This window comes from Gracilinanus agilis, chromosome 6, assembly GCF_016433145.1.
Source record: "Gracilinanus agilis isolate LMUSP501 chromosome 6, AgileGrace, whole genome shotgun sequence".
In the NCBI taxonomy this organism is placed as follows: Eukaryota; Metazoa; Chordata; class Mammalia; order Didelphimorphia; family Didelphidae; genus Gracilinanus; species Gracilinanus agilis.
The window spans coordinates 290,711,168-290,735,822 of record NC_058135.1 but is presented as its reverse complement, the minus strand read 5'-3'; the positions used below and the strand labels follow the sequence as shown (position 1 = coordinate 290,735,822).

Sequence of the window (24,655 nt, the reverse complement as noted above, 5' to 3'; positions counted from 1 at the left end):
GCTCTCTGCCCACAGGAACAGTGGCCCCATTGAACGAGCCTCCTTCCCCACAGAGGTCCAAACCTGCTAAGTCCCTGGGGAATCTTAATCTGCCCCAAGCCTCACCTCAAATCCCAGCTTTGGCCCCAGGACGTTTGGCTCTGTTCTGTGACTGCCCCCCTGTGCTCCCTACAGTCCGTTTTCAGGAAGGGACATGTGGGAATGCCAGGGGCTAGAAGGGGGCTGAGTATGTGCTCCGGGTTCTCCATATGAGAGGATCTTGTGGCCTTCCCGTCCCTTCCCAGCCAAAGCCCACCAAAGGCCGCATGCGCATCCACTGCCTGGAGAATGTAGACAAAGCCCTGCAGTTCCTGAAGGAGCAGAAGGTGCATCTGGAGAACATGGGCTCTCACGACATTGTGGATGGCAACCACCGCCTGACCCTGGGCTTGGTCTGGACCATCATCTTACGCTTCCAGGTAGCTGCCTCCAGCCGCAGCCTCTTGGCTTTCCCCTTCGTCCCTCAGCACTGGCGATGTCGAACGTTTCCCAAGTGCCTGCTCTAGGTCAGGCCCTGTGCTAAGTTTACAAAAAGAGGCAAAAGACAGTCCCTGCCCTCAAGGAGCTCCCAGGCTGAGAGGGGCGACCACACACAAACGAAGCTATGCAAAGCCAGCTAAATACAGGGTAAATGGGAAATGATGGACTGAGGGAAGGCATTTGAGTGAAGACAGGTTGGAGAAGACTTCCTGTAGAAGGTGGATTTTAGCTGGGGCTTCAGGGAAGCTGGGGAGGCCAGTGGTCAGAGAGGAGGACAGAGCCATCTAGGCTCGGGGGACTCCCGGAGAGAATGCCAAGAGTGAGAGGAGGAGGATTTGGGGAGATGGAGGGTCTTGTTCATGGATCCCCAGGTGGCCAGGGTCACTGGGCCAAAGAGTATGTATTGGGGAGGGAGGGATAAGAAGACCAGAAAGATGGGGATAAGGCAGGTGATAAACAGCTTTGAATGCCAGACAACACATTGTATTTGCTCTTGGGAGTACTAGGGAGCCACTGGAATTTACTGACTAAGGAAAGTGATGGGGTCAGGTCTGGGCCTTTGGAAGCTCCCTTTGGTGACTAAATGGAGGATGACTAGGAGAGACACACAGACCTGCCCACTGTAGCTGTTGCTATGGTCCAGGCAAGAAGTGATGAGGGCCTATAGCAGAGGGTGGCAGTGTCAGGGAGAGATGCTGGAGAGGTAACGTTGACAGCCCTGGGCCACAGCTTGGAGATGGGGGCGGGGAAGAGAGGGAGGGGTGCAGGAGCCCGAGAGGAGAAGATGACAGTAATATGGAAGGGAGGGATCAACCGGAACATCTTCAGTTCCATTTTGGACAATGCCAGTTTAAGACATCCTGCTGCTGGACATCCACTTGGGGGATGTCTGAAAGGCAGCCAGAGATGTGAGACTAGAGGTTGAGGCAGGGAAGGGTGATTGGAGAATTCTCCGTCATTAGATCCAGGGGCCAGAGAGTGGCTTGGTCCAAGTTCTGATTTGTCACTTCTAGCCATGGGGGCACAGATCCCAGAGGAGAGAGGCTGGAGACAGGAGGCATAACTGCCTCAAGCCCCAAACCCAGCTCCATCAGTGTCCCCTTGGAAGCAAGCTACCCCCAAAGGACTGTCTCATGTACCTCCGACTCTCCTGCTTTCCTCTACCTCCCTCAAACCAAGCCTTCTTCCCACTGGGTGGCACTGCCCAACCCTGCTTTCCCCATCCCTTCCTTGCATGTAAGTGTGCCCTATTAATACCAGAGTTGGTCTCTGCTGTGAGCGACCATGTCTAGGATTGCCCTTCCCTTCCTCTGTGAGTAAACCTCACTAGGTGAGAGCACTGGGTCAAGCACCCATGCCCAAGAGAAGGGCAGCAGATGTTCTGGCCCAAAACAGGGCCTGAGAGCACCCCCACTTTCCCCTCAGATTCAGGACATCAGTGTGGAAACAGAAGACAACAAGGAGAAGAAGTCGGCCAAGGATGCCCTGCTGTTGTGGTGCCAGATGAAGACAGCAGGGTAAGGCAGGGGCAGGACTTAGCCATGGGCACCAGTTCAAGGGCAGGGGCGAGGAGGAAGGATCAGTGTGTGCCTTCCTGCTCTCCTTATAAAGACTGGCAAGGTAGAGGGACAAAGGTGGCTCCTGGGAGCCCTGGCAAGGAAAGCAGCCCGACTGATTCCTTCTTTCCTTCCTTCCTTCCTTCCATCCAGGTACCCTAATGTCAACGTGCACAATTTTACCACCAGCTGGAGGGATGGGCTGGCCTTCAATGCCATCGTTCATAAACACCGGTGAGGAGGGGAGAGCTGAGCAGAGGGGCTGGGACAAGGCAAAACAGGTGTTGGGGAGCACATCAGATGGAGAGGAGCAAAGGAGAAACGTGGGTCAAGGGATGGAGGGAAGAGCCAGCTTGTGGTGAAGTGATGAGGAATGGCACCTCAGGGGCATGCCCAGGCCCCCCTCTGCAGGCTCTTACTGGTCCTGGGCATTGCCCTTCTTCCCTCGTCATCCAGGCCAGACTTGTTGGAGTTTGAGTCTCTGAGGAAGTGCAATGCCCACTACAACCTACAGAATGTCTTCAACTTGGCAGAGAAGGAGCTGGGCCTAACCAAGTTGCTGGACCCAGAGGGTGAGCAGGGTTGGGGGGAGAGCTGGGCCTTTCCAAGCTGCTGGATCTGGAAAGCGAGTGGAGGGTTCATTCCCACAGCCTCGTCCTTGCTCAGCCCACAGCTCTACGGTCTTGTGCCCACTCCAGGCCATTAGAGAGTCCAGTCCATGCCAATGTGATGGGGCAGGAGTAGGGGGAGTGCTATGGGTCTGCCAAAGCGGTCTGCTGGCTACAGAGAATAATGTGCGTGCCTGTGGCTTTCTGTAAAGGCAAATCTAAGGTCATCTTCCCTGCCTTTCTGCAAGGGTTCCTATATTCTCTGGCATTGCCAGCTTCTCCAAGAGAGAAAACCCGGGGTCAGGGCTCTTCACCAAAACTGGCCCAGTTAAAGCCTTCCCTTTCGGGGGAGCCACAGTCAGCTTTCTTCCCAGCCCCCCAGTGAACACTAGTCAGGAAGGTGGCCCTGACTGAACCCTGAGATGGAGCAGGGAAGCAGCTTTGTCCAGACCCTGCCCGGTGAGGTCATGGGCTCCTCTGTGTGTGTCCTTGAAAGGCCGGGGGAGTCCGGAGACCCCTGGAGGCTGCTGGCCCACTGGACAGTCCACACACACCCTGCCATCTCCTAAGCCAAGTGTTCTTCCCAACCCAGTGAAGCTGCTGTTGTTCCCCAAGTGTGCCGGCCACACTGTTTCTCCTCTCCCTTCTGTACGGCCCACTGAACCGTTCCGGTGCCCCGGGCCCTGGGACAGTCAGCTGTTAACTTGCCGATGACCTTTCAGCCTGAATGCCTTCATTGCCAGTTTGACCTGTGAAATAGTGCCCGGCAGTCCTGCCTGAAAGGTGGGCCGAGAGCAAGGACAGCAGGCAGGATCGCCTGAGGAGGTGGAGGGCCATGGAGACCCTTGCTCTGGGCCCAGGCCTCCTCCTCCTCCTCCTGTGAGGGTCCAGGGCCTCACCCGAGTGTCGTGGTCTTCTCCCAGATGTGAACGTGGACCAGCCCGATGAGAAATCCATCATTACCTATGTGGCTACCTACTACCACTACTTCTCCAAGATGAAGGCCCTCGCCGTCGAAGGCAAGAGGATCGGCAAGGTACGGGGCAGCAGGGCGAGCGGAAGCCAGCTCTGGCCTGGCCCAGTCCCGGAGGGCCTGCATGAGTTTCTGAACAGGGTCAGAGCTTCTGGGGCACTTGCGCCACACAAGGCCTTCCTGCCCACATCCAGGTGCTGGACTATGCCTTGGAAGCCGAGCGCTTGGTGGAGAAGTACGAGTCCCTGGCCTCGGAGCTGCTGCAGTGGATCGAACAGACCATCGTGACCCTCAATGACCGGCAGCTCGCCAACTCCCTGAGCGGCGTGCAGAACCAGCTGCAGTCCTTCAACTCTTACCGCACCGTGGAGAAGCCGCCCAAGTAAGCGCCCCCGCCGGGCCGGCCCGCTGCTCCCTCCAGGGCCAGCCTCTCGCTCTAACCTCTCTTCCCCTGCCCCCAGGTTCACCGAGAAAGGAAACCTGGAAGTTCTGCTGTTCACCATTCAGAGTCGGCTCCGGGCCAACAACCAGAAGGTGTACGCGCCCCGGGAGGGCCGGCTTGTCTCGGACATCAACAAGGTGGGTCTGCGGGCCGGGGCTGCTCCTTTGCCTCCCGGTGCCCGCTGACGCCTCCACTGACCCTTCTATGCCCGGCCCAGGTCTGCCACCTGTAAAGACGTGACTCTCTCCCTGCTTCCTGGGGAGCACCCTGTGTGGCCTGCGGCCCCTCCCCCCATGTCCCCCACCATGACAAACGCCTCCAGCTTGCCGCCCCCACAGGGCCAGACTCCCCGGACCTGGACCGGAGGCTCCCGGCGGCCATCCCCAGGCCCCCAGAACCCCCAGAACCCCCAGGCCCCCCAGGCCCCCAGGCCCCTCGCTCCCTCCCTTGGCTGCTGACCCCGCAGCTGACCTGGCCTGATCCTTGCAGGCTTGGGAACGTCTGGAAAAAGCAGAGCACGAGCGGGAGCTGGCCCTGCGTACGGAGCTGATCCGCCAGGAGAAGCTGGAGCAGTTGGCCGCCCGGTTTGACCGCAAGGCCGCCATGCGGGAGACCTGGCTCAGTGAGAACCAGCGCCTCGTGGCCCAGGTCGGTGGGTCTTGGCTGACGAGAGATTGGGGGGAGCAGGGGTGGGCCGGGGGAAGGGCCTGAGCTCGGGTCGGAGCGGGCCGCAGGGCAGCAGGGCCGGGGCTGGGGGCACCCCGCCGGTTCTGAGCCCCGGCCTCCGTCCGGCTCGTGCAGGATAACTTTGGCCTGGAGCTGGCGGCCGTGGAGGCCGCGGTGCGGAAACACGAGGCCATCGAGACCGACATCGTGGCGTACAGCGGGCGCGTGCAGGCCGTGGCGGCCGTGGCCGAGGAGCTGGCCGCAGAGCGCTACCACGACATCAAGCGGGTGGCGGCTCGGCAGCACAACGTGGCCCGGCTGTGGGACTTCCTGCGGCAGCTGGTGGCGGCTCGGCGGGAGCGGCTGCTCCTCAACCTGGAGCTGCAGAAGGTCTTCCAAGACCTCTTCTACCTCATGGACTGGATGGAGGAGATGAGGGTACGAGGGGCGGCCCGAGGCGGCAAGGCCAGGGGCCCGGGGCCTGGTGGAGCCCAGAAGGCCCCGAGGAGACACTCGAGGAGGGAGGGAGGGAGGGAAGGCCGAGGCCCGAGACTGTGTGCACTGACCACCCCACCCCCGGCGGGGATGGAGCAGGGAACCCCTGAAGGGGAAGCGAGGGAAGGAAGAGGGGGATGAGCGAAGGGCAGGGCCAGAGACAAGGTCCCGCAGAGGCAGGCTCCCACGTCCCGTGTCTCTGCGGCAGGGCCGACTGCAGTCTCAGGACCTGGGCAAGCACTTGGCTGGAGTGGAGGACCTGCTGCAGCTCCACGAGCTGGTGGAGGCTGACATCGCGGTGCAGGCTGAGCGGGTCCGGGCCGTCAGCGCCTCGGCGCTTCGGTTCAGTGACGCCGGGGCAGGTGAGGGGCCGGCGGGGACTGCCTGGCTGCGGGAGGAGAGGGGGAAGGAGGGGAGGAGGCTCTGAGGGGTGTCTCTTCCCCTTTCCCTCCCCAGGCTACAAGCCATGCGACCCCCAGCTCGTGTCCCAGCGCGTGGAGGCCCTGCAGCAAAGCTACGACGGGCTCTGCGAGCTGGCGGCCACTCGGCGGGCCCAGCTGGAGGAGTCCCGCCGCCTGTGGCGCTTCCTGTGGGAAGTGGGCGAGGCGGAGGCCTGGATCCGAGAACAGCAGCACCTCCTGGCTTCGGCGGAGCCCGGCCGCGACCTCACCGGCGTCCTGCGGCTGCTCAGCAAGCACGCGGCCCTGCGGGACGAGATGAGCGGCCGCCTCGGGCCGCTGAGGCTCACGCTGGAGCAGGGCCATCAGCTGGTGGCAGAAGGCCATCCTGGAGCGAAGCAGGCAGCCGCCCGCGGGGCTGAGCTGCAGGCCCAGTGGGAGCGCCTCGAGGCCCTGGCCGAAGGGAGGGCCCGGGATCTGGCCCAGGCTTCCAGCCTCTACCAGTTCCAGGCCGAGGCTCATGACATGGAGACGTGGCTGGTGGATGCCCTGCGCCTGGTGTCCAGCCCAGAGCTGGGCCACGACGAGTTCTCCACCCAGGCCTTGGCCAAGCAACACCGGGCCCTGGAGGAGGAGATGCGGAGCCACCGGGCCGCCCTGGACGCCCTGAGGGAACAGGCCGCAGCCCTGCCGGCTGCCCTGGCCCACGCCCCGGAGGTGCAGGGCTGGCTGCCCGCTCTGGAGCGCCGCTACCAGGAGCTCCAAGCAAGAGCGGGGGAGCGGGCTCGGGCCCTGGAGGCCGCCCTGGCACACTACACCATGCTCAGCGAGGCCGGCGCCTGCGGGCTCTGGGTGGACGAGAAGGAACAGTGGCTCAATGGCCTGGCCTTGCCCGAACGCCTCGAAGACCTAGAGGTGGTGCAGCAAAGGTAGGTGCTTCACCGGCGCCCTGGCCTGCCTTCCCACCATTATTAGGGCCTCCTTTCCAGCAGCCTCAGAGGCTTCTGGCCCCCAGGAGCCCCCCGTTCCCTCATACCACCCTAGCAGGGGTCCGTAGGTGGAGCCTTTAACAGCCACGGCTGTTAGCAGATCAGCCAGAAGGGGATTTCGGTTGCCCCGCGCCCCGCTCCTTTGGAGCCATCCCACGGGTCTAGACTTGGTTGGCCCCACAGTGGAGCCCCTGGTCCTGTGAGCGGTGGGAGAGCTCTGGGGGGCTCTGGCCCGCCAGGAGAGTTGAGCTCTGCTCTCCTTCTGGCAGGTTTGAGACTCTGGAACCCGAAATGAATGCTCTGGCCGCCCGAGTCACCGCTGTCAACAGCATCGCCCAGCAGCTGTTGGAGGCCGAGCCGCCCAGCAGGGACAGCATCCTCGCCACCCAGAAGCAGCTCAACCACAGGTGAGCCTGGGCTGGGCAGGTCGGAGGGAGGAGGCACTAAGAGCCGGCACGGGCAGGCAGACAGACAGACGGGCGAGAGGGCATTTGGAGCAGGGGCGGGCAGGGACAGGCAGGGAGCAAGGGAAAGGGCAGAGGCAGAACCAGAGGAGAGAAAAAGGAAGCGGCAGGAGCCGAGGGTGTCCGGGAGGGGCTGTCTGCCGGCCCAAGAGAAGCCCACTGGGGCTGGGCTCACAAACAACTCCCTCACCTCCCCAAGGTGGCAGCAGTTCCGGACCCTCGCGGATGGCAAGAAGGCAGCCCTGACCTCGGCCCTGAGCATCCAGAACTACCACCTCGAATGCACAGAGACCCAGGCCTGGATGCGGGAGAAGACCAAAGTGATCGAGTCCACCCAGGGCCTGGGCAATGACCTGGCCGGAGTGCTGGCCCTTCAGCGTAAGCTGGCTGGCACAGAACGGGACCTGGAGGCCATCGGGACCCGAGTGGGAGCCCTGGCACAGGAGGCGCACGCCCTGGCCGCCGGCCACCCCGCGCAAGCCGCCGCCATTGAGGCCCGCCTCCGCGAGGTCCAGGAGGGCTGGGAGGGCCTGCGCGCCACCATGCGTCGACGGGAGGAATCTCTGGGCGAAGCCAGGCGGCTGCAGGACTTCCTGCGCAGCTTAGATGACTTTCAGGCCTGGCTGGGCCGCACCCAAACGGCCGTAGCCTCCGAAGAAGGGCCCGCCACGCTTCCTGAGGCCGAGGCTCTCCTGGCCCAACACGCTGGCCTACGGGATGAGGTGGAACGAGCCAAGGGCGAGTATAGCCGACTTCGCGCCGTGGGCGAAGAGGTGACCCGTGACCAGGCCGACCCCCAGTGTCTCTTCCTGAGGCAGCGCCTGGAGGCTCTGGGCACCGGCTGGGAAGAACTGGGCCGCATGTGGGAGAGCCGCCAGGCCCGTCTGGCCCAGGCCCACGGCCTGCAAGGGTTTCTACGGGATGCTCGGCAGGCGGAGGGTGTGCTCAGCGGCCAGGTGAGCCGGGCCCAGGAGGCAGACCTCCAACGGGGGATGGGAGGAAGCAGAAGGGAGAGGCTGGAACGCCCGAGATGGGGTAGGGCTGTGCCAGAAAAAGCCATAAGAGGCAGCAGAGCACATCGCTTCGTCTGGAGACCTGAGGTCAGGGTGGAACAAATCACTTCACTGCCTCAGTTTCCTCATCTACAAAATGGGAGGAAGGTTGAATTCAATGATTCTTCTATGAAGAAGCATCAGAAAGGCCTCCAAGGGCCCAGATGCCAGCTGCTCCTTACATGGGCACTGCCACCCCCTTCCTCACAGCTAGTCCATCCCTCTACCCCCTTGAGCAGCTCATTTCCCGGGGTGCCCCCTGCCCAGGTTGCCAAGGCTACAGGAGGCACGAGCTGATGTCTCTTCTCCCCCCAGGAGTACGTGCTGTCTCACACGGAGATGCCAGGGACCCTCCAGGCTGCCGACGCCGCCATCAAGAAGCTGGAGGACTTCATGAGCACCATGGATGCCAATGGGGAGCGGATCCGGGGGCTCCTGGAAGCTGGGCGGCAGTTGGTGGCAGGCGGCAACATTCACGCCGAGAAGATCAAGGAGAAAGCGGACTCGATTGAGAAAAGGTTGCCGGTCCTGGGCCTGGGTCTGGGGGGAGAGGAGGGGAAGGGGCAGGAAGATGAGGAGAGCAGGCCAGAGAGCGTCGGGAGCAGAGGGGAGGCCCCGGGCCAGCTGGACATGGGTAGGAGAGGAGGAAGCTACTTCTTGGCTGTGGCCTCTGAGGAGGGGATCCCAGGACCCACAGCCAGCCACAGTCCAGGGGCCCCATGCGGGAGTGTCCCTACTGCAGAGACCCAGAGGGCGGGTGTTGGGTCTGTCTGGAGAGAACTTTCACAGCCAGGGCCAGGCCAGGGGGTCACAGGCAGCTGCCATCATTACAGGCACAGCAAGAACCAGGAGGCCGCCCAGCAGCTTCTCCGTCGTCTCCGTGACAACCGAGAGCGCCAGCACTTCTTACAGGAGTGCCATGAGGTGGGTCTGCCGTGGCTGCCCCCTGTGTGCCTGCCATGCCGGGCACAGCTAGGAAGCCCCCAGGAACCCCCTACCTCCCTTCCTCCCTCGTGAGATGCCCTGGATGGCCTCCCCTGGTTCTGGTCAAGTCTGGCCCTGAATCAGCTCCTGTCATCTCTGCCCTGGTCTGCTGCAGCGGGCTCCTCACTGGCCTCCTGGCCTCTAGGTCCAGCCTCCACTCGAGTGATCTCCCTAAAGCCCAGCTGCAGTTGGGCCATTCCCCTCCTCCAGGAGCTCCCAAGAAAAACCACACTCCCCCGTGTAATCTGTCTCCAGACGAGCTTCTCCTCCCTCTTCCTTACCCTGCAGACCATAGCATGTCACTGCTGTCCATGGAGTTTTCTTGGCAAAGATAACTAGAGGGGTTTGCCATTTCCTTCTCCAGCTCATTTGACAGATGAGGAAACGGAGGCAGACAGGGTGAAGTGACTTGCCCAGAGTCACTCTGCTAGGAAGTGTCTGAGGTCAGATTTGAACTCAGGTCTTCCTGACTCCAGGCCTGGCCTACTAAGCCACCTAGTTCTCTGTGCACAGCAGTCCGTCTCCTACCTCTGGGTCTCTGCCTTGGCCATCCCCCACAGCTGAGCCATTCTTCCTCTTTCATTTCATCATCCCCAAACTGCTGGTGCCATCAAGGGTCTGGCCCAAGGATTAGGCTGAGCCCTCCTCATCCCCCCAACACTGCTTTATCCATCTTTGTATTTACTTCTCTCTACTTAGGATTTCATCCCAGAGGTGCATTAGGCCCCTCGTCTCCTGGTCTCTGATCCCCAGGAGCTAGCTCAGGGCCTGCCAGGGGCCTTCCTTCTTGTCGGTGCCCGGGCAGGCCCGTGCCCTCCTCAGTTCGCCTTTTCTCTCGTCTCCCGTTCCCTTCGGGTCGGCCGTTTCTTCTTGGCCCTCTCCCGCATCCTGCCTGGCCCTCCTGTCTCCCTCCTCTTCCTGAATGGCTCTCTTTCCTGCCTGGTCCAGCTGACGTTGTGGATTGATGAGAAGATGCTGACGGCCCAAGATGTATCCTACGACGAGGCCCGAAACTTGCACACCAAGTGGCAAAAACACCAGGCGTTCATGGCCGAGCTGGCAGCCAACAAGGACTGGCTGGACAAGATTGACCAGGTGAGGGGGCAGGGGAGTGAGTGTGGGCTAGTGAGAAAAGGGCCTGAGCCTTGGGGAGAGGCTCCTAGATTGGGCATCGTGGCCATCACCAGCGTTCACACAGTGTTCCAAGGTTTGTAAAGTGCTTTATAAAGAGAATCTCCTCAGGTCCTCACAATGACCCTCATTTTACAGATGAGGAAACTGAGGCTGATAGAAGGTCACAGAGCCAGGACGTGTCTGAGGCCAGCAGGCCCTGGGCTCTGTCCACTGTGCCACCTCGCCTGTAGCCCTGGCACCTAGCAAATGGTGATGAATTTGTCTTGGGAATAGGGCATGTTAGGAAAGTATGGATCGAGTGTCCAGCTTGGGCCCTCCGAGGCCTGCTGTCACCCATCTTCCTTTCCAAGCATTTCACGTTCTCCTAAAGCGCTAAAGGGGTTTAGGTCTGATTCAGTCGTGCTCGCAGTGTGCTCAGCACCGATGGGCATCGGGGGCTATAAAAGACCCTCCAGAACACAGCTATTGCCTCGGAGGACCTTAGTCTAAGTTGGAAGACATCCCAGTCTGGGATCGGACGGGCCAGGCCAGGCAGGGACTGAGCGACTCTCTTGGGCGATAGAGATGGGGAACGTGGCAGGAGTTCAGGGAAGTGAGCCAGGAGAGGCCCTAACGGATGGGGGAGATCCAGGCTGGCAGAAGGAGGATTGGCATGTTGAGGTCCCCAGGACCAGCCCCCACAGTGCTCCCATGACCTGTCCCTGTGGCACGGCTCTTGTGGGCTTACAAAGGTCCCAGAGAAGGATCCCTGAGCCTGAAGACAGAGAACCCGGGGGAGAGAACAGTTCTGCCCCTTCCTTCCTGCGTGCCCGCCCCCTCGGCCTCAATTTCCCCAGCTGTGAAATGGAAGGGCTGGACTAGACCACTAAGCCTCCATCCCTGTAACTCAGATCTCTGGCAGGACGGCCTCTAACCCTGTTCCTAACCCGTCCCAGGAAGGAAAGGTCCTGACCTCGGAGAAACCGGAGCTGAAGTCCTTGGTCTCGGAGAAGCTGGACACCCTCCACAAGCGATGGGATGAACTGGAAAACACCACCCAGGCCAAAGCCCGCAGCCTCTTTGATGCCAACCGAGCAGAGCTGTTTGCCCAAAGCTGCTCTGCTTTGGAGAGCTGGCTGGGCACCCTGCAGGCCCAGCTGCACTCAGATGACTACGGCAAGGACCTTACCAGCGTCAACATTCTCCTGAAGAAGCAGCAGGTGGGGAGGGGGGCCGGACGGGGACTAGCGGGCTGCCTTCACCCACAGGGAGGTGGGAGGACTCCCCTCGCGCAGGAATCGGGGCTGCTTTGCCGCCCTGTAGAGATGCGAGTGGCACAGACTCACGGCTGCCCCTCTTCTGGCCCGGCAGATGTTGGAACGAGAGATGGCTGTGCGGGAAAAGGAAGTGGAAGCCATCCAGGCTCAGGCCATGGCCCTGGCCCAGGAAGAGCGGGGAGCAGGAGAGGTGGAGAGGACGTCCAAGGCTGTGGAGGAGAAGTTCCGGGCCTTGTACAAGCCTCTGAAGGAGCGCTGCAACCGCCTGCTGGCCTCCCGTGAGCAGCACCAGTTCCATCGGGACGTGGAAGATGAGATCGTGAGTCCTTGTGGGCTGTTGGGATGGGGGCAAGGCCCCGACAAGGCCCCGACAAGGCCCCAGCCAGGCCCCGACAAGTCCCCAGCAAGGCCCTGACAAGGCCCCGGCAAGGCCCTGGCAGGCCCCAGCTTCCCACCCCCAAATAGCTGAGTTGGGAAACGGGCCACAGATCTGGCTAGGCCTCAGGCCTGTGGTCAGAACCCTCCCCTGGGCTTGGGGCTCCCCTGGGACTAGTTCTGCTTCGCTAACCCTTGCACCCAGAGTCATGCCTCCGGGGACACCCACTCCCCACCCCCCGTACTGCCATCCCCTGATGCCACTGCCCCTTCCTCCTCCAGCTGTGGGTAACCGAGCGGCTGCCAATGGCCAGCTCCACAGAGCACGGCAAAGACCTGCCCAGCGTCCAGCTGCTCATGAAGAAGAACCAGGTAAGTGCTTTCCCAGGCTCTGGGCCTGGGCTCCAGAGAGCTGGGGTACCCCGGGAGGCGTGGGCTGGAGGCAGAGGGAGGCATGGGCTAGATAAGAAGAGGCCCTGGCACTCGGGCCGTGCCGGGGGGCTGTCATGGCACTCGGGCCGTGCCGGGGGGCTGTCATGGCACTCAGGCCGTGCCGGGGGGCTGTCATGGCACTCAGGCCGTGCCTCTTCTTCCTTCCCACCCAGACATTACAGAAGGAGGTCCAGGGCCATGAGCCCCGCATTGCAGACCTGAGGGAGCGGCAGCAAGCCCTGGGGGCAGCAGCAGGGCCCGAGCTGGGGGCCCGGGTGGCCGAGCTCCAGGAGCTGTGGAGACACCTGGGCCAGGAGCTGGAGCAGCGGGGGGCTCGCCTCCAGAATGCACTGAGGGCCCAGCAGTTCTATCGCGATGCCGCCGAGGCCGAGGCCTGGATGGGCGAGCAGGAGCTGCATATGATGGGCCAGGAGAAGGCCAAGGTGAGAGCCGAGGCCTGCCGAGCGCCCCATCCCCGGCCAGGCCTCTGCCCTCCCTCACTCCCATACCTTCCCTCCCCAGGATGAGCTGAGTGCTCAGGCCGAGGTCAAGAAGCACCAGGTCCTGGAACAAGCCTTGATAGACTATGCACAGACTGTCCACCAGCTGGCGGCCAGCAGCCAGGACATGATTGACCACCACCACCCCGAGAGGTGAGGAGAGGCCTGGGCTCACCTCCTGCCTGCCCTCAGGAGCAGCTTCTCTGGCCTCAGCCTCCTCCTGTGGAGGCAGGGGGTGGGGAGGAGACCTTTCGTTGAGAACCTCCTGAGTGGGTGAGGCCGAGATCAGGGTCTCCGTCCTCAGGGCGGGTGGGCAAAGCATCGGCGAGCTTGCCATCCAAAAGGGGGAAGCGGGGCGAAAGGGAGCCGTAGGGGCCAGGCCTGGGCCCCCCTCCAGCTCTGTCCTTCCCTCCTCCCGCAGTGACCGGCTGACCATCCGCCAAGCCCAGGTGGATAAGCTGTACGCCAGCCTGAAGGAGCTGGCCGTGGAGCGGCGGGGACGGCTGCTGGAACACCAGCGACTGTGCCAGCTGCGAAGGGACCTGGACGACCTGGAACAGTGGATCCAGGAACGGGAGGTGGTGGCCGCCTCCCACGAGCTGGGCCAGGACTACGAGCATGTCACAGTGAGTGCAGGGAGGGGACCCCCAGGATGGGGAGGAGCCTGCAGGCGGCCTAGGCTGGGCTGGTGGGATTAGTGTTCCCAGACTTCTTGGGGTACAGTCCCCGGGGGATGGAACGAGGGAAAGACGGAGGGCCTGAGGAGAGCAAGGCCCCATCTCCTGAGCATGCCCCTCCTCGGCTCGGGCCTGGAATCTGAATAAAGGGCTAGGCAGACTGTTACACATTAGGAACAATTCATCAAAGAAGGCCAATTAGTTAAAAGGAAGCACTAGCACATTAGGTAACCCGAGTTCTAGAGGAAAGATCAGGGACTTCGCAAAGTGGGAGGGGGAGAAAGAAGAGGTACAATTCATGCCCTGAATTCAGGGAAGGAGGCGCCCCGCTCCTCCCCCAGGAGCTGTGCATGATTGAAAGAACAGGGAGACACTAAGCGACGGGTCGGTACGGGACCCTTTTTCAGATGAGACGTTTGGGTTACCTGAGAAAAGCCCTTGTGTGAGTCTTGGGCTCTGCCTGCACTTCTGGCCAATGTCACGCAGGGAGGTCCCTGGTGAGGGCTCAGCGGGTGGTCCAGTCTCTCAGCCACACAGAGCTAGGCTCAAACGGTGCCATAAAGTTTTCTCCCGCTTCCCCTAATTGAATTAAGTTTTCTCACCAGACAGATTTTGGACGAGGCCTATAACTGAAGAGAAAGAGAACCGAGTCATGAGCTCGAGTCAGTGGGGGTCACTCCAGGCCCACAGTTAGCCACTCGCTGGCCTCGTCCCCTCAGTTCCCTCCTGATTTCCCCGTTTTTATTTGGGAGAAGGCCCGCTCTCCTCCCAGGTCACTCTTCATGGAGTCAGAATCAGAATTAGAGGTCAGGTTACAAATCAGACTCTTTCGAGGACTCTCGGTGGACTCGTTTTGAGAGATCCACAAGTCACCAAAGCCACCAAGAAAGCTGTAAACACGAACACCAGGAACAGAAGGCCGTCCAGAGCATACAAAAATGATCATCAATATCAGTTGACGTCGGCTTCTCGTATCCTAGCAACCCATTCCCTCCATTTAGTCAGCTCATTTTGGGTCCCAGATGTCTGCTGTAGTCATCTGGTCCCCGGGTATCTTCTCTGTTCTGTGTTCTGGCACAGTCTTCGCTCTCTGGCCCGCTTTGAAGGGGGCTCCGCTTCTCTGCTTCCAAATCACCCCTAGAATAAAATCGGCCAGGCTTGCCAGTAATAAGGCAACGCCCTCTAGTACGATCTCTTAAATCTCATTTTCCAAACCCAAAACTTCAGAAAATGTCAGTTTTTTATATATCGCCAGTGTTTTTAGCTCTATCGAAATTCCATGCCTGATAGAAGAGTCTTTAAAAAGTGTGCGAGGGTCTAATTTATAAAATGGTATCATTTGTGATTCTGTAGCCAGTTACATCTAGTATAAGCATAGATGCAATTTATAAACATTTCCATCAACTCTTCTGACTAGTGGAATTGGAATTTTCAAAGACAAATACTTTAAGAAGGAGAAAATCTCTGAAATCATCAGCACGACTTTATATGTAAAAGTCTTCATCCAGTTTTGAGAACTAAAACATACACCAAGTCTGAATTTCTATACTTGGTGCATTTGGAAGCCAATCGTGTACATATAACTATAATCTTTTTTTTTTAACCCTTCTTTCCTTCTTAAAATCAATACTAAGTATTGGTTCCAGGGCAGAAGAGGGGGAAGGGCATGGCAGTGGTGACTTTAGTGACTTGCCCAGGGTCACACAGCTAAGAAGTGTCAGATTTGACTCTGACCTCCAGACCTGGCATTCAACCAACTGAGCCACCTAGCTGCCCCCATGTAGATAGTTCTTAGAGAAAACAAGGGGAAGCCTGCAGGTATCTCCCTATTGGTAAGCCTAGAGAAGGGAGGTCCTGGGTTCAAAGCTGGCCTCAGACACTTCCCAGCTGGGTGACCCTGGGCAAGTCACTTGACCCACATGGCCTACCCTTTACCACTCCTCCACCGAGGAGCCAATACACAGGATTGATTCTAAGACAGAAGGGGAAGATTAAACATATATATGCACATATATATCTTACCTAGAAATCATTCATTTTATCACTTTTGACATACTAACGCACATCGAGAACAAGGTAAATAATGTTCAAGTCTGGAGTGATTACATTCGATTAAAGAAATAATAATAACAATAGTCAGCATTCTATGGCGCTTGCCGTGCACATACCAATCACCACGGTAAGCACTTCATAGGCATTATATCATTTCGATCCTAATAACAATCCTGGAAGGTGGGTGCCATCACTCTTCTCCTCTTTACAGGTCAGAACACTGAGGCAAACATAAAAGAACTTGCTTGAGCTCACGCGGCTAATTCAGTTTCTGAGCTCAGAATGTAAATGCCGTTTTCCAGTTGGTTGTTTTTTTTTTTCAGTACTTTTATTGTTGATCCTGATCTGAGATGAGGAGGGTGAGCAGGGCCAGCCCGGGGTCAGAGATGGTCTCTGATTGAAAGAGACTTTTCCTTTTTTGTGGTCAAGGAAGGGTTAGGTAGCAGGTCAAGGTAAAACTGCAAATTACATTTTTTTTTCATTCTGAAAAGCTTTTTCTTCCCTGCTCTGGGACTGCTCCCGGGCTAGCTGCCTTCCTTCACTACATCACACCACACTAAAGCAACAGGCCATCCAGCTTCAGGGGGGATTTGTCCGAGTATTTTTGACTACTCAAACTTTCACAGAATTTAATTCTCGTTTTTCCCTCAAACAAATTCGACGGAGTAGGACCCGGAAACTTTCATTATGACTTTATTGCCGTCATTCCACCGTGTCCAGGGTTGCAGTGCCAGAGACGCTGTCTTGCAGGGTTTTTTCCTCTCCTTGCTAAAAGCCTCGAGCGGGAGTTAGTCCTGTTTCCTGGGACAACTCCTTGAAGCATGAAGCTTCGTTCTTCTTCCCCAGCATGCCAAACTCTAACTAGAGCCTTTTAGCAAGGTAACGGAGTCTACAAACAATTCTAGACAAGACCAAGGTCTTCCTACATTTTACAGAGAAACAAGCGCACCGATAAAGAGAGAAGACAGACACGTAGGCAGGATATAAAGGGGGAGGCGGGACGAAGCCCACAAGCTGCCCAACACCACCAACTCTAGATGTTACTCATTTTCTACTCAGGAGCATCCCCTGGTCCCGTGCTATCAAAAAAGGCTGTCCAACGGGCCAGCTGGGTAGCTCAGCAGATTGAGAGCCGGGCGTAGAGACAGGAGGTCCTGGGTTCAAATCCGGCCTCAGTCACTTCCCAGCTGGGTGAATTCATCCCCATTGCCTAACCCTGACTATTCTTCTGCCTTAGAACCAATACATAGTATTGATTCTAAGATAGAAGGTAAGAGTTTAAACAAATATCTATCCAAGGGGAAGCCTGCAGGTATCTCGCTATTGGTAGAATCCATCTTCTGTCTTAAAAAAAAACCCTAAAATACCCCAATTCCAGGGGCAAACCAAAAACACCCTCCTTCTGGGGGCCACCTCAAGTCCAGAGGTCCAAACCAAATAACAGAATCCAAGCCCAACTTAACCTAAAACACCCCAGTTTCGAGGACAAACTTGCCAAGCCTTAATGGGGGAGGCGGAATAAAACGTAGCCCGAACCTCAGCTCAGAAGTAGAGACTGACAAATGTACGACTTTGCTACTCATGACAATGCAATGATCCAGGACAACCCTTGTGGGGCGCTTATGGGAAAGATGCTCTCCACGTCCAGAGAAAGAACCGTGGGAGCAGAAACGCAGAAAGAAAACTTAGGATTGATCGTTTGTTTATATGGGTATAGGATTTGGGGTTTCGGCTTTAAAAGATGACTCTATTACAAAAGTGAATTATAAGGGAATAGGGTTTGAGTAATAATATGTGTATAAGCCGGTGGAATTGCGTATCAGCTCTAGGAGGGGGAAGGGAAGAGGGGAGGGAAAGAACATGAATCACATAACCATGGAAAAAATTTTAAAAATGTAATTTACTTTTAAAAAAGAAGAAATAGGGATTGAGAGCAGGAGTCCCACCTGTGGAGGCAGTCCGTCCTCCGAGGAAAAGTTCCTGGTAAAACATTAATGGGAGACGTCTACGGAGTTTTTCCAGAAGGCTGGCGGCCAGGGATAGGGATGGGGAAGGGGAAGGGGGGGGAGTTGCAGTTCTGACTTGACCTGGCTGGCTCTGCCAAAACTGTAATGACAAAACATGGAGTGACTGAGGAAACCGAGGCCCGTGTTCTGAGCAGATCCATGTCTTAGCATAGCATGCCAACTGCCTAACAAATCGGGACCAGGCCCCTTCCTCAGCTTGGGCCTGAGTAGGCAGACTTCATACTTCAAAAACAATTCATCAAATAAGGCCAATTAATTCAAAGAAAACAGTACCACATTCGGTCATCTGATTGCTAATTGGAGAAAAGATTAGGGACTTTGTGAGTTGGGAAGGGGAGAGTGAACAGGTACCATTCCCTGGAATCAGGAAAAGACGCCCCCCCCCCCCCAACAGGAAACCGCTAAACGACTGCTCAGTGCAGGGCCGCTTTCAGGTAAGACATTTGGGTCGCCTGAGGTGTGTCATCCCGGGGAAAGCCCTTCCGTGAGTCTTGGGCTCCGCCTGCATTTCTGGCCGACGTCACCGAGGGCAGGCGGTCCAGTCTCTCAGCCACGCAGAGCCAGGCCCAAACGGTGCCACGAAGCTCGCCCCAGCTCGTCGGGGGGCTCCCTCAGCTCCCCGTTAGCCGCGGGCCTGCGACCTCTCTGTTCTCCTACGTTGTGGAGCGGGACTCCAAGGGGCTGAGTGCGAGGGCCGGAGAGCTTCGGGGCGCTCTGACCAAGGCGGGCGCGGGGGCCGCCCCACTAAAGCCTGTATTTTCTCTACTAGATGTTGCGGGACAAGTTCCGAGAGTTCTCCCGAGACACCAGCACCATCGGTCAGGAGCGGGTGGACAGCGCCAATGCCCTGGCCGACGGGCTGATCACGGGGGGCCATGCCGCCCGGGCTACGGTGGCCGAGTGGAAGGACGGGCTCAATGAGGCGTGGGCTGACCTTCTGGAGTTACTGGACACCCGGGGCCAGGTCCTCGCCGCTGCCCACGAGCTCCAGCGTTTCCTGCACGGAGCCCGGCAGGCCTTAGCACGGGTCCAGCACAAGCAGCAGCAGCTACCGGACGGAGCCGGCCGGGACCTGAACTCTGCCGAGGCCCTGCAGCGCCGACACTGTGCCTACGAGCACGACATCCAGGCCCTGAGTGCCCAGGTGCGTCCGGGCTCCAGGGGGCTCCCTCCCCTGCAGCCTCCCCTTCCCGCCGGTAATTCGGGGGTGGATGCGGTCGGTGGCTGGGAGGGGAAGGGCCCGCCTGACCCTCGTCCTGGGGGCCGCACAGGTGCAGCAGGTGCAGGATGATGGCCAGCGCCTCCAGAAGGCCTACGCCGGGGAGAAGGCCGAGGAGATCGGCCGCCACATGCAGGCGGTGGCCGAGGCCTGGGCCCAGCTACAAGCTAGCTCGTCGGGACGCCGCCAGCTGCTCCTGGACACGGGGGACAAGTTCCGCTTCCTGCAGGCCGTCCGGGAGCTCATGCTCTGGATGGACGGGGTCAACGTGCAGATGGATGCCCAGGAGCGGCCCCGGTGAGTGCTGCGGGAACCTGGGGCCGGGGCCTGGGGCCGGAGGCGGCCCGGGAGACTTAGTGTCTGTGGGCTCCCCAGGGACGTGTCGTCCGCCGACCTGATGATTAAGCACCACCAGGGCATCAAGGCCGAGATCGAGGCCCGCGCAGACTGCTTCTCCTCCTGCATCCACCTGGGCCAGGAGCTGCTCGCCAAGAACCACTACGCATCCGAGGAGGTAGCAGGCCCGGGGCCGCCCCTGCCCCTTTCCCCGCCTCCCTCCCGGCCCCAGACTCGGGCCATGCTGTCTCCCGCAGCACTCCCCCTGCATAAGTCAGTCCACGGGATGAGGTGCCCACTTGGTGCCGGGCCTCGTGCCCAGCTCTGGGGCACGGAAAAGAAGCCACCGCAGTCCTCGCCCTGAGGAGCTTCTGGGAGCGAGGCCGTAGGACGTGGAGGGAGGCCCGGGAGGCTGGGCTTTGAGCCGAGTTCTTCAAGGAAACCAAGAAGCCCAGGAGGCCCGGGGCGGGGGCCAGAGGGAGGCGCGTGTGTGTGAGGGACCCTCGGCGCCGTTTCTGTGCCCGCAGATCTCAGAGAAGCTGTCGCAGCTGCAGGCGAGGCGCCAGGAGACATCAGACAAATGGCAGGAGAAGATGGATTGGCTTCAGCTCGGTGAGTCATCCCCGGGAAGGGGATTCTGGTCTTGGCAACCCCCCGGCACGGCCCATGGCCCCTTCTCACATGAGGCCTCTGGGATGGAAGGGACCCCAGAGCCCCTGAGGCCGGCCCCTTGGATTGCAGGGAGGGAGGCTGAGCCCAGGGTGGACGGTGCCTCGCCTAAGGTCACCCGGCGAGGATGGCCGGAGATGCCGTGTGGTCGTGGGCCTCCTGCCTGGTCCGCAGCTCACACTGACCCCGACTCCGCTCTCTTGCAGTCCTGGAAGTGCTGGTCTTTGGCCGAGACGCCGGGGTGGCCGAGGCCTGGCTTTGTAGCCAGGAGCCCCTGGTGCGAAGCGCTGAGCTGGGCTGCACCGTGGATGAAGTAGAGACCCTCATCAAGAGACACGAGGCCTTCCAGAAAGCAGCCGCCTCCTGGGAGGAACGCTTCAGCGCGCTGGAAAAGCTCACCGCGGTGAGGCAGGAGGGTGCCCCCAGCCCTTCCCCCTAGGCCTCGGGAGGGTGTCCCCAGTCCTCCAGCCCTCCCTCTGGCCTCCAGGTGCCTTTTCTCAGACAAAATGAAGCCCCCTGTGACCCTCACTCCTTCCTGGGTCTTTTCAGAGCTAAAGATCTTGGAGCCTCCTCAGGGACTTCTAATATCTGTCACCCTAAGCAGTTTGCATCCAAAGGACCCTCATGCGTGGGCCTGCCAGGACCCTTTTTCCTCACTCTGGACCCTGGACCTCCGGGGGAACCTTCACCCTCTGAACTTTTGGCTTTCTGGCAGCTAGAGGAGAAGGAGGAACTGCAGAGGCGGCGGCGGGAGCAGGAGGAGGAAGAAGAGCGTAGGAAGAGAGAGCCTCCAGCCTCAGTGCCCCCAGCAGCGCCTCCCCATGGGGGTCCCTTGGATGGCCAGATAGCCTCAGAAGCCTCACAGGTTGGGTAAGAGCCGGGACTGGGGGGGACAGAGCGTGGCCAGGGAAAAGGGGAGGGGAGGAGGGAGAGGAGTCCCCCAGAAAGGGGAGGAGGGAGGGGAGCCCCCCAGAAGGGGAAGGAGGGAGAGAGGCCCCCCAGAGGGGGAGGAGGGAGAGGGGCCCCCCAGAAGGGGGAGGAGGGAGAGGGGCCCCCCAGAAGGGGGAGGAGGGAGAGGGGCCCTGGGGCTGATGCTCTCAGGGGCATCTCTTGCTCTCCCAGGACCCACCCACGACTGCTGGCATCTGGGGAGCCAGTTGCGGTCAATGGCGTCTGCCCTGAGACAGAATCACCCCAGGTAATAGCCGTGGGACCTGGGGCTCAGCACCCGTCCTCGGGCCTGTGCTGCTCTCGCCCACATCCCTCCCTGCTCTCTCTTCTGTCCTCGTCTCTGCAGCCCCGGTTGGAGCAACAAAGACTGGACCAGAGCAGCTCCGTAGAAGGCCCTGTGAGTCTGTCCCATAGATGGAGCCTCTGAGCCCGAGGGGGAAGCAAAGGGGCCCAGGCTGAGGGTCTGCGATGGCGAGCTTCCAGGGGCAGAGGAGGGAGGGGAGTGGGATGATGTCCCCTGGGCGCCTGCGGCCTGCGATCTCCACGCCCGGAGTCCAGAGTCGCTTAACCCTGTGCTTTCTCTGTAGGTACCCGGGGCAGGGGAGGCTGCCAACGGACCCCGGGGAGAGAGGCAAAACCGGCCCCGAGGCCCCGGCCCTTCACCAATGCCCCAGGGGAGGGCTTCTGAATCAGCCTATGCTGCCACCTTGCCCCCTCGAGGCCCCGAGCTCTCCGCCCAGGAGCAGATGGAGGGTCTGCTCTGCCGAAAACAAGAGATGGAGGCCTTTGGCAAGAAGGCAGCCAACAGGTACTGGGGCTCCGGCCTCACAAAGGCAGGGAAGGGTCCGCCTCAGAGGCCCCCAGAACGCTGGCCGGTGAGGTCTCTGGGGACCAGTCTGTGACCGCTCTCGGGGTTGGGAGGAACCTCGGGGGGCTCAGGACCTGCCCCGTGTGACCAGGCCCAGCAGGCCTCTCCTCATCTCCCCTTTGCTCCCAATTCTGTCCCTGTGGCCCAGAGAGCAGCAGGACACCCCTTAGAGGCTCAAAAGCAGCTCCCCAGGCCTCACACAGCCTGGCCCCCAGGACGGGTCTCCCCTGTGCCCGGTCCCAGGGGAAGTCCGTGGCCTCTCGGGGCAGCTCCCTGCCTTCAGAGGTCCGCTTGTCACCGGTGGGGGTCGGTCCTCGGAGGCTTTGGGCTTTATTGCTGGCTCTCCTCCTGGATTTTGTTTCCGAGGAACTTCAGGGGGTCTCTTCTGGTCACCCCTCTTTGGACGTTGAGTTATTCCTTTTGTAAAGCGAAGCACTCCCCTGTGGGGTGACCAGGGCCCGTCACCAGAGGCAGCCCCCCTCGGCCTCCTCGGCTCTCGATGGGCAGATCTGACTAGGTAATGTGGGCCGAGGGCTGCTCCCCGGCACCCACCGCCTGCCCTTGCGTGCCTCCAGGTCCTGGCAGACCGTGTATTGTGTCCTGCGCCGCAGCACTCTGGGCTTCTACAAGGACGCCCGCGCCGCCAGCATCGGGCTGCCCTACCACGGAGAGGTGCCGGTCAGCCTGGCCAGAGCCCAGGGCAGCGTGGCCCTCGACTACCGGAAACGCAAGCACGTCTTCAAGCTGGGGTAGGACCGGGAGCCGCGGCTCCACGGGGGCTCGGGAGGGCACCGGGGGGCCAGAGGCGGCCCAGGGGAGAGGGCACTGCTGGGCACCCGCCTCCCCGGCCCGCTCCCTGGGCCGCTTCCGGCTCCTGCGGCTGGACTCTGGCGAGTGGCGTCCGGAGCTCTGAGGCTTCTTTCTTCCTCCACAGTTTACAAGACGGAAAAGAGTATTTATTCCAGGCCAAGGACGAGGTGAGCAAACGGCTGCCCCCTCAGCTTCCCCCTCTGTCGGGGCAGCCTCTCCTTGCTGGTGTTCTCGGGGTCCCACTTAGCATCCGCAACCCCTCGTGATGTGCCGCTAGTGAGTGTGAAGCCTAGTCCGGCGGCCGAGCACCGAGCCGGCAGGAGGCAGCGAGGAGGGAAACACGCACACGGGGAGCTGGAGCTGGGGGTCCTGGGGGGCCGGGGGGAGCACAGCCAGGCCAGCCCCATTAAGGATCTTGGAGACGGAGCCACCATCCGATCTCCGACGGAGGCCGCCAGGCTATTCGCCGGTAGGAAGCCAGGCCAGGAGGGGAGGAGGCCGGGCCTCGTCCCAGAGACAAGCAGTGAAGTCCCGCCTGCCTCCGGCCCCACCGACCCTGTGGGCCTCCCAGTAGCCTTTTGGCCCGTTTGAACAGGGCAAAGTCTTACTTGGGAGCAGTTTTACTTTGTAATTCTTGGATGTTTTGGTGAGTTGGTTGGCTTTGCCCAGGATTCTTTGTTGCTTTGGCTTCTGGAAAGTATCTGTTTGGGCCAGTGAACCCCGAATTAGACTGTGGAGCTGCGCGCGTTCCTCGGCGGTTCTGCCTCTGATCCTCCCCGCCTGGGTCGGCCCCAGGGTTCTGACCCTCGGTGGCTTTTCTCTTCAGCCTGTGGGGGCCGCCTTTGCCCCGTGGGGTATTCTGACCGCTGCCCGCCTCCTCTTCCTCCCTCCCACAGGCAGAGATGAGCTCGTGGCTCCGGGTCGTAAACGCTGCCATCGCCGCGGCCTCTGCGGAACCAGAGGAGCCGGTGATGCCCAGCGCGTCCCGGGGCATGACTCGGGCCATGACCATGCCTCCGGTGTCCCCCACCAGCGGAGAGGGGCCCGTTGTCCTGCGCAGCAAGGAAGGCAAAGAACGGGATCGAGAGAAACGTTTTAGCTTCTTCAAGAAGAACAAATAGTAGGAGGCCACTCCCTGGACAGCCAGCGGCCCTTGCCCGTGGCCAGGGGGCAGCAGCCACTGGGGACTGCCTCCAGGGATGACTCTGGTGCCAGGACAACCTCCTGCTGCTCGGGATCATTGCCAAGCCACCTCCCCATGCCCAGGAACTGTTTCTGGAGACGCCCCACACTTCCCAAGGGCAGCCCTTTTCTTCTATTTAATTTCCAGACTGGTGACGGGGCCCAGGCAACCCCCAGTTCAGCCTCTCTCCTCGTATCCGTTTGGCTCCATTCAGGTCCCCTGAACAGTGGGGTGCCCCCTTCCCCCTCCCCTTCTCCTCTCCCCTCCCCTCCCCATGGAGCCTGGGACAGTCCACCTGTAACCCTATGCCAAATGGGGCCTCGCTGCCCCACTCTGCCCCTGCCTTAGGGCTCTCCTCTCCCAACACAGCTAGGTTCCCTGTGGTTCCGTGGCCCCTAGGAACCAGCCAGGAACCTCTCAGAGCTGCAGCCAGGCCTTGGAGACAGGAGTGCTAGATGATGGAGCCAGTGATGCTGAAATGCTCGCCCCACCGCCCCCTTCCCTCTCCTCTAGCCCTGAAAGGTCACCCCATGTGCCGGGGACTCTCAGCAGCTCCCCAGGGCAGGGGATCCTGGTGGGGTCTCCAGCCACACGTGGTCCGGCCTTGGAGGGGATTAAAGTGCTCAGCTCTCTGTCTGCCTGGAGCCTCCTGTACTTACTGCCGCCCTTCTCCCACGTCCTTCCCAAGTTTTCATTCTGTCTTTCGATTCCCGTCTCTAATCCATTTCCCTGGAAGTTCTCCCCTCCGGGGCGGCAGCCAGAGCCGTGCCCAGAGTCATAATTCACCCAGTGCTGGAACAAGGGAGCCAGAGATCCCATCAGTGCAGAGTAACCCAGCTCAGGCTGGAAGTAGGAAGAAAGAGATGGCTATCTGAGCCCGGGCCCATGGCGGGCAGCCCCTGGAGGCCGCAGATGGGTGCGCAGGGAGCTCCTCCCAGCCTAGGCATGCAGGAGAGACGGCTCCTTCCCTGCTGCTCCTCACGTGTGCCCGGGGGGCTAGGCTGAGAGACGGCCAAGCAC

General features: G+C 60.1%; 1 protein-coding gene across 1 annotated transcript in view; it reads left to right on the top strand.

The window, feature by feature from the left end:
• The window catches only part of SPTBN2 (spectrin beta, non-erythrocytic 2), a 29,050-nt gene extending 4,783 nt beyond the window's left edge, over positions 1-24,267 (top strand). The window contains exons 3-36 of the mRNA XM_044682293.1: positions 285-458; positions 1,945-2,036; positions 2,229-2,309; positions 2,532-2,647; positions 3,607-3,719; positions 3,851-4,038; positions 4,118-4,235; positions 4,588-4,746; positions 4,900-5,202; positions 5,468-5,621; positions 5,716-6,586; positions 6,916-7,053; positions 7,310-8,066; positions 8,478-8,680; positions 8,996-9,086; positions 10,095-10,241; positions 11,216-11,479; positions 11,631-11,855; positions 12,194-12,283; positions 12,517-12,786; positions 12,866-12,996; positions 13,265-13,469; positions 18,369-18,743; positions 18,871-19,115; positions 19,194-19,332; positions 19,682-19,766; positions 20,030-20,226; positions 20,539-20,693; positions 20,946-21,021; positions 21,121-21,171; positions 21,362-21,582; positions 22,218-22,391; positions 22,577-22,619; positions 23,349-24,267. Of these exons, the coding sequence (XP_044538228.1) occupies positions 285-458; positions 1,945-2,036; positions 2,229-2,309; positions 2,532-2,647; positions 3,607-3,719; positions 3,851-4,038; positions 4,118-4,235; positions 4,588-4,746; positions 4,900-5,202; positions 5,468-5,621; positions 5,716-6,586; positions 6,916-7,053; positions 7,310-8,066; positions 8,478-8,680; positions 8,996-9,086; positions 10,095-10,241; positions 11,216-11,479; positions 11,631-11,855; positions 12,194-12,283; positions 12,517-12,786; positions 12,866-12,996; positions 13,265-13,469; positions 18,369-18,743; positions 18,871-19,115; positions 19,194-19,332; positions 19,682-19,766; positions 20,030-20,226; positions 20,539-20,693; positions 20,946-21,021; positions 21,121-21,171; positions 21,362-21,582; positions 22,218-22,391; positions 22,577-22,619; positions 23,349-23,573 (6,876 nt within the window). The 3' untranslated portion in view covers positions 23,574-24,267. The remainder of the gene's footprint in view (positions 1-284; positions 459-1,944; positions 2,037-2,228; positions 2,310-2,531; positions 2,648-3,606; positions 3,720-3,850; positions 4,039-4,117; positions 4,236-4,587; positions 4,747-4,899; positions 5,203-5,467; positions 5,622-5,715; positions 6,587-6,915; positions 7,054-7,309; positions 8,067-8,477; positions 8,681-8,995; positions 9,087-10,094; positions 10,242-11,215; positions 11,480-11,630; positions 11,856-12,193; positions 12,284-12,516; positions 12,787-12,865; positions 12,997-13,264; positions 13,470-18,368; positions 18,744-18,870; positions 19,116-19,193; positions 19,333-19,681; positions 19,767-20,029; positions 20,227-20,538; positions 20,694-20,945; positions 21,022-21,120; positions 21,172-21,361; positions 21,583-22,217; positions 22,392-22,576; positions 22,620-23,348) is intronic.
• Positions 24,268-24,655: the final 388 nt, after the last annotated feature.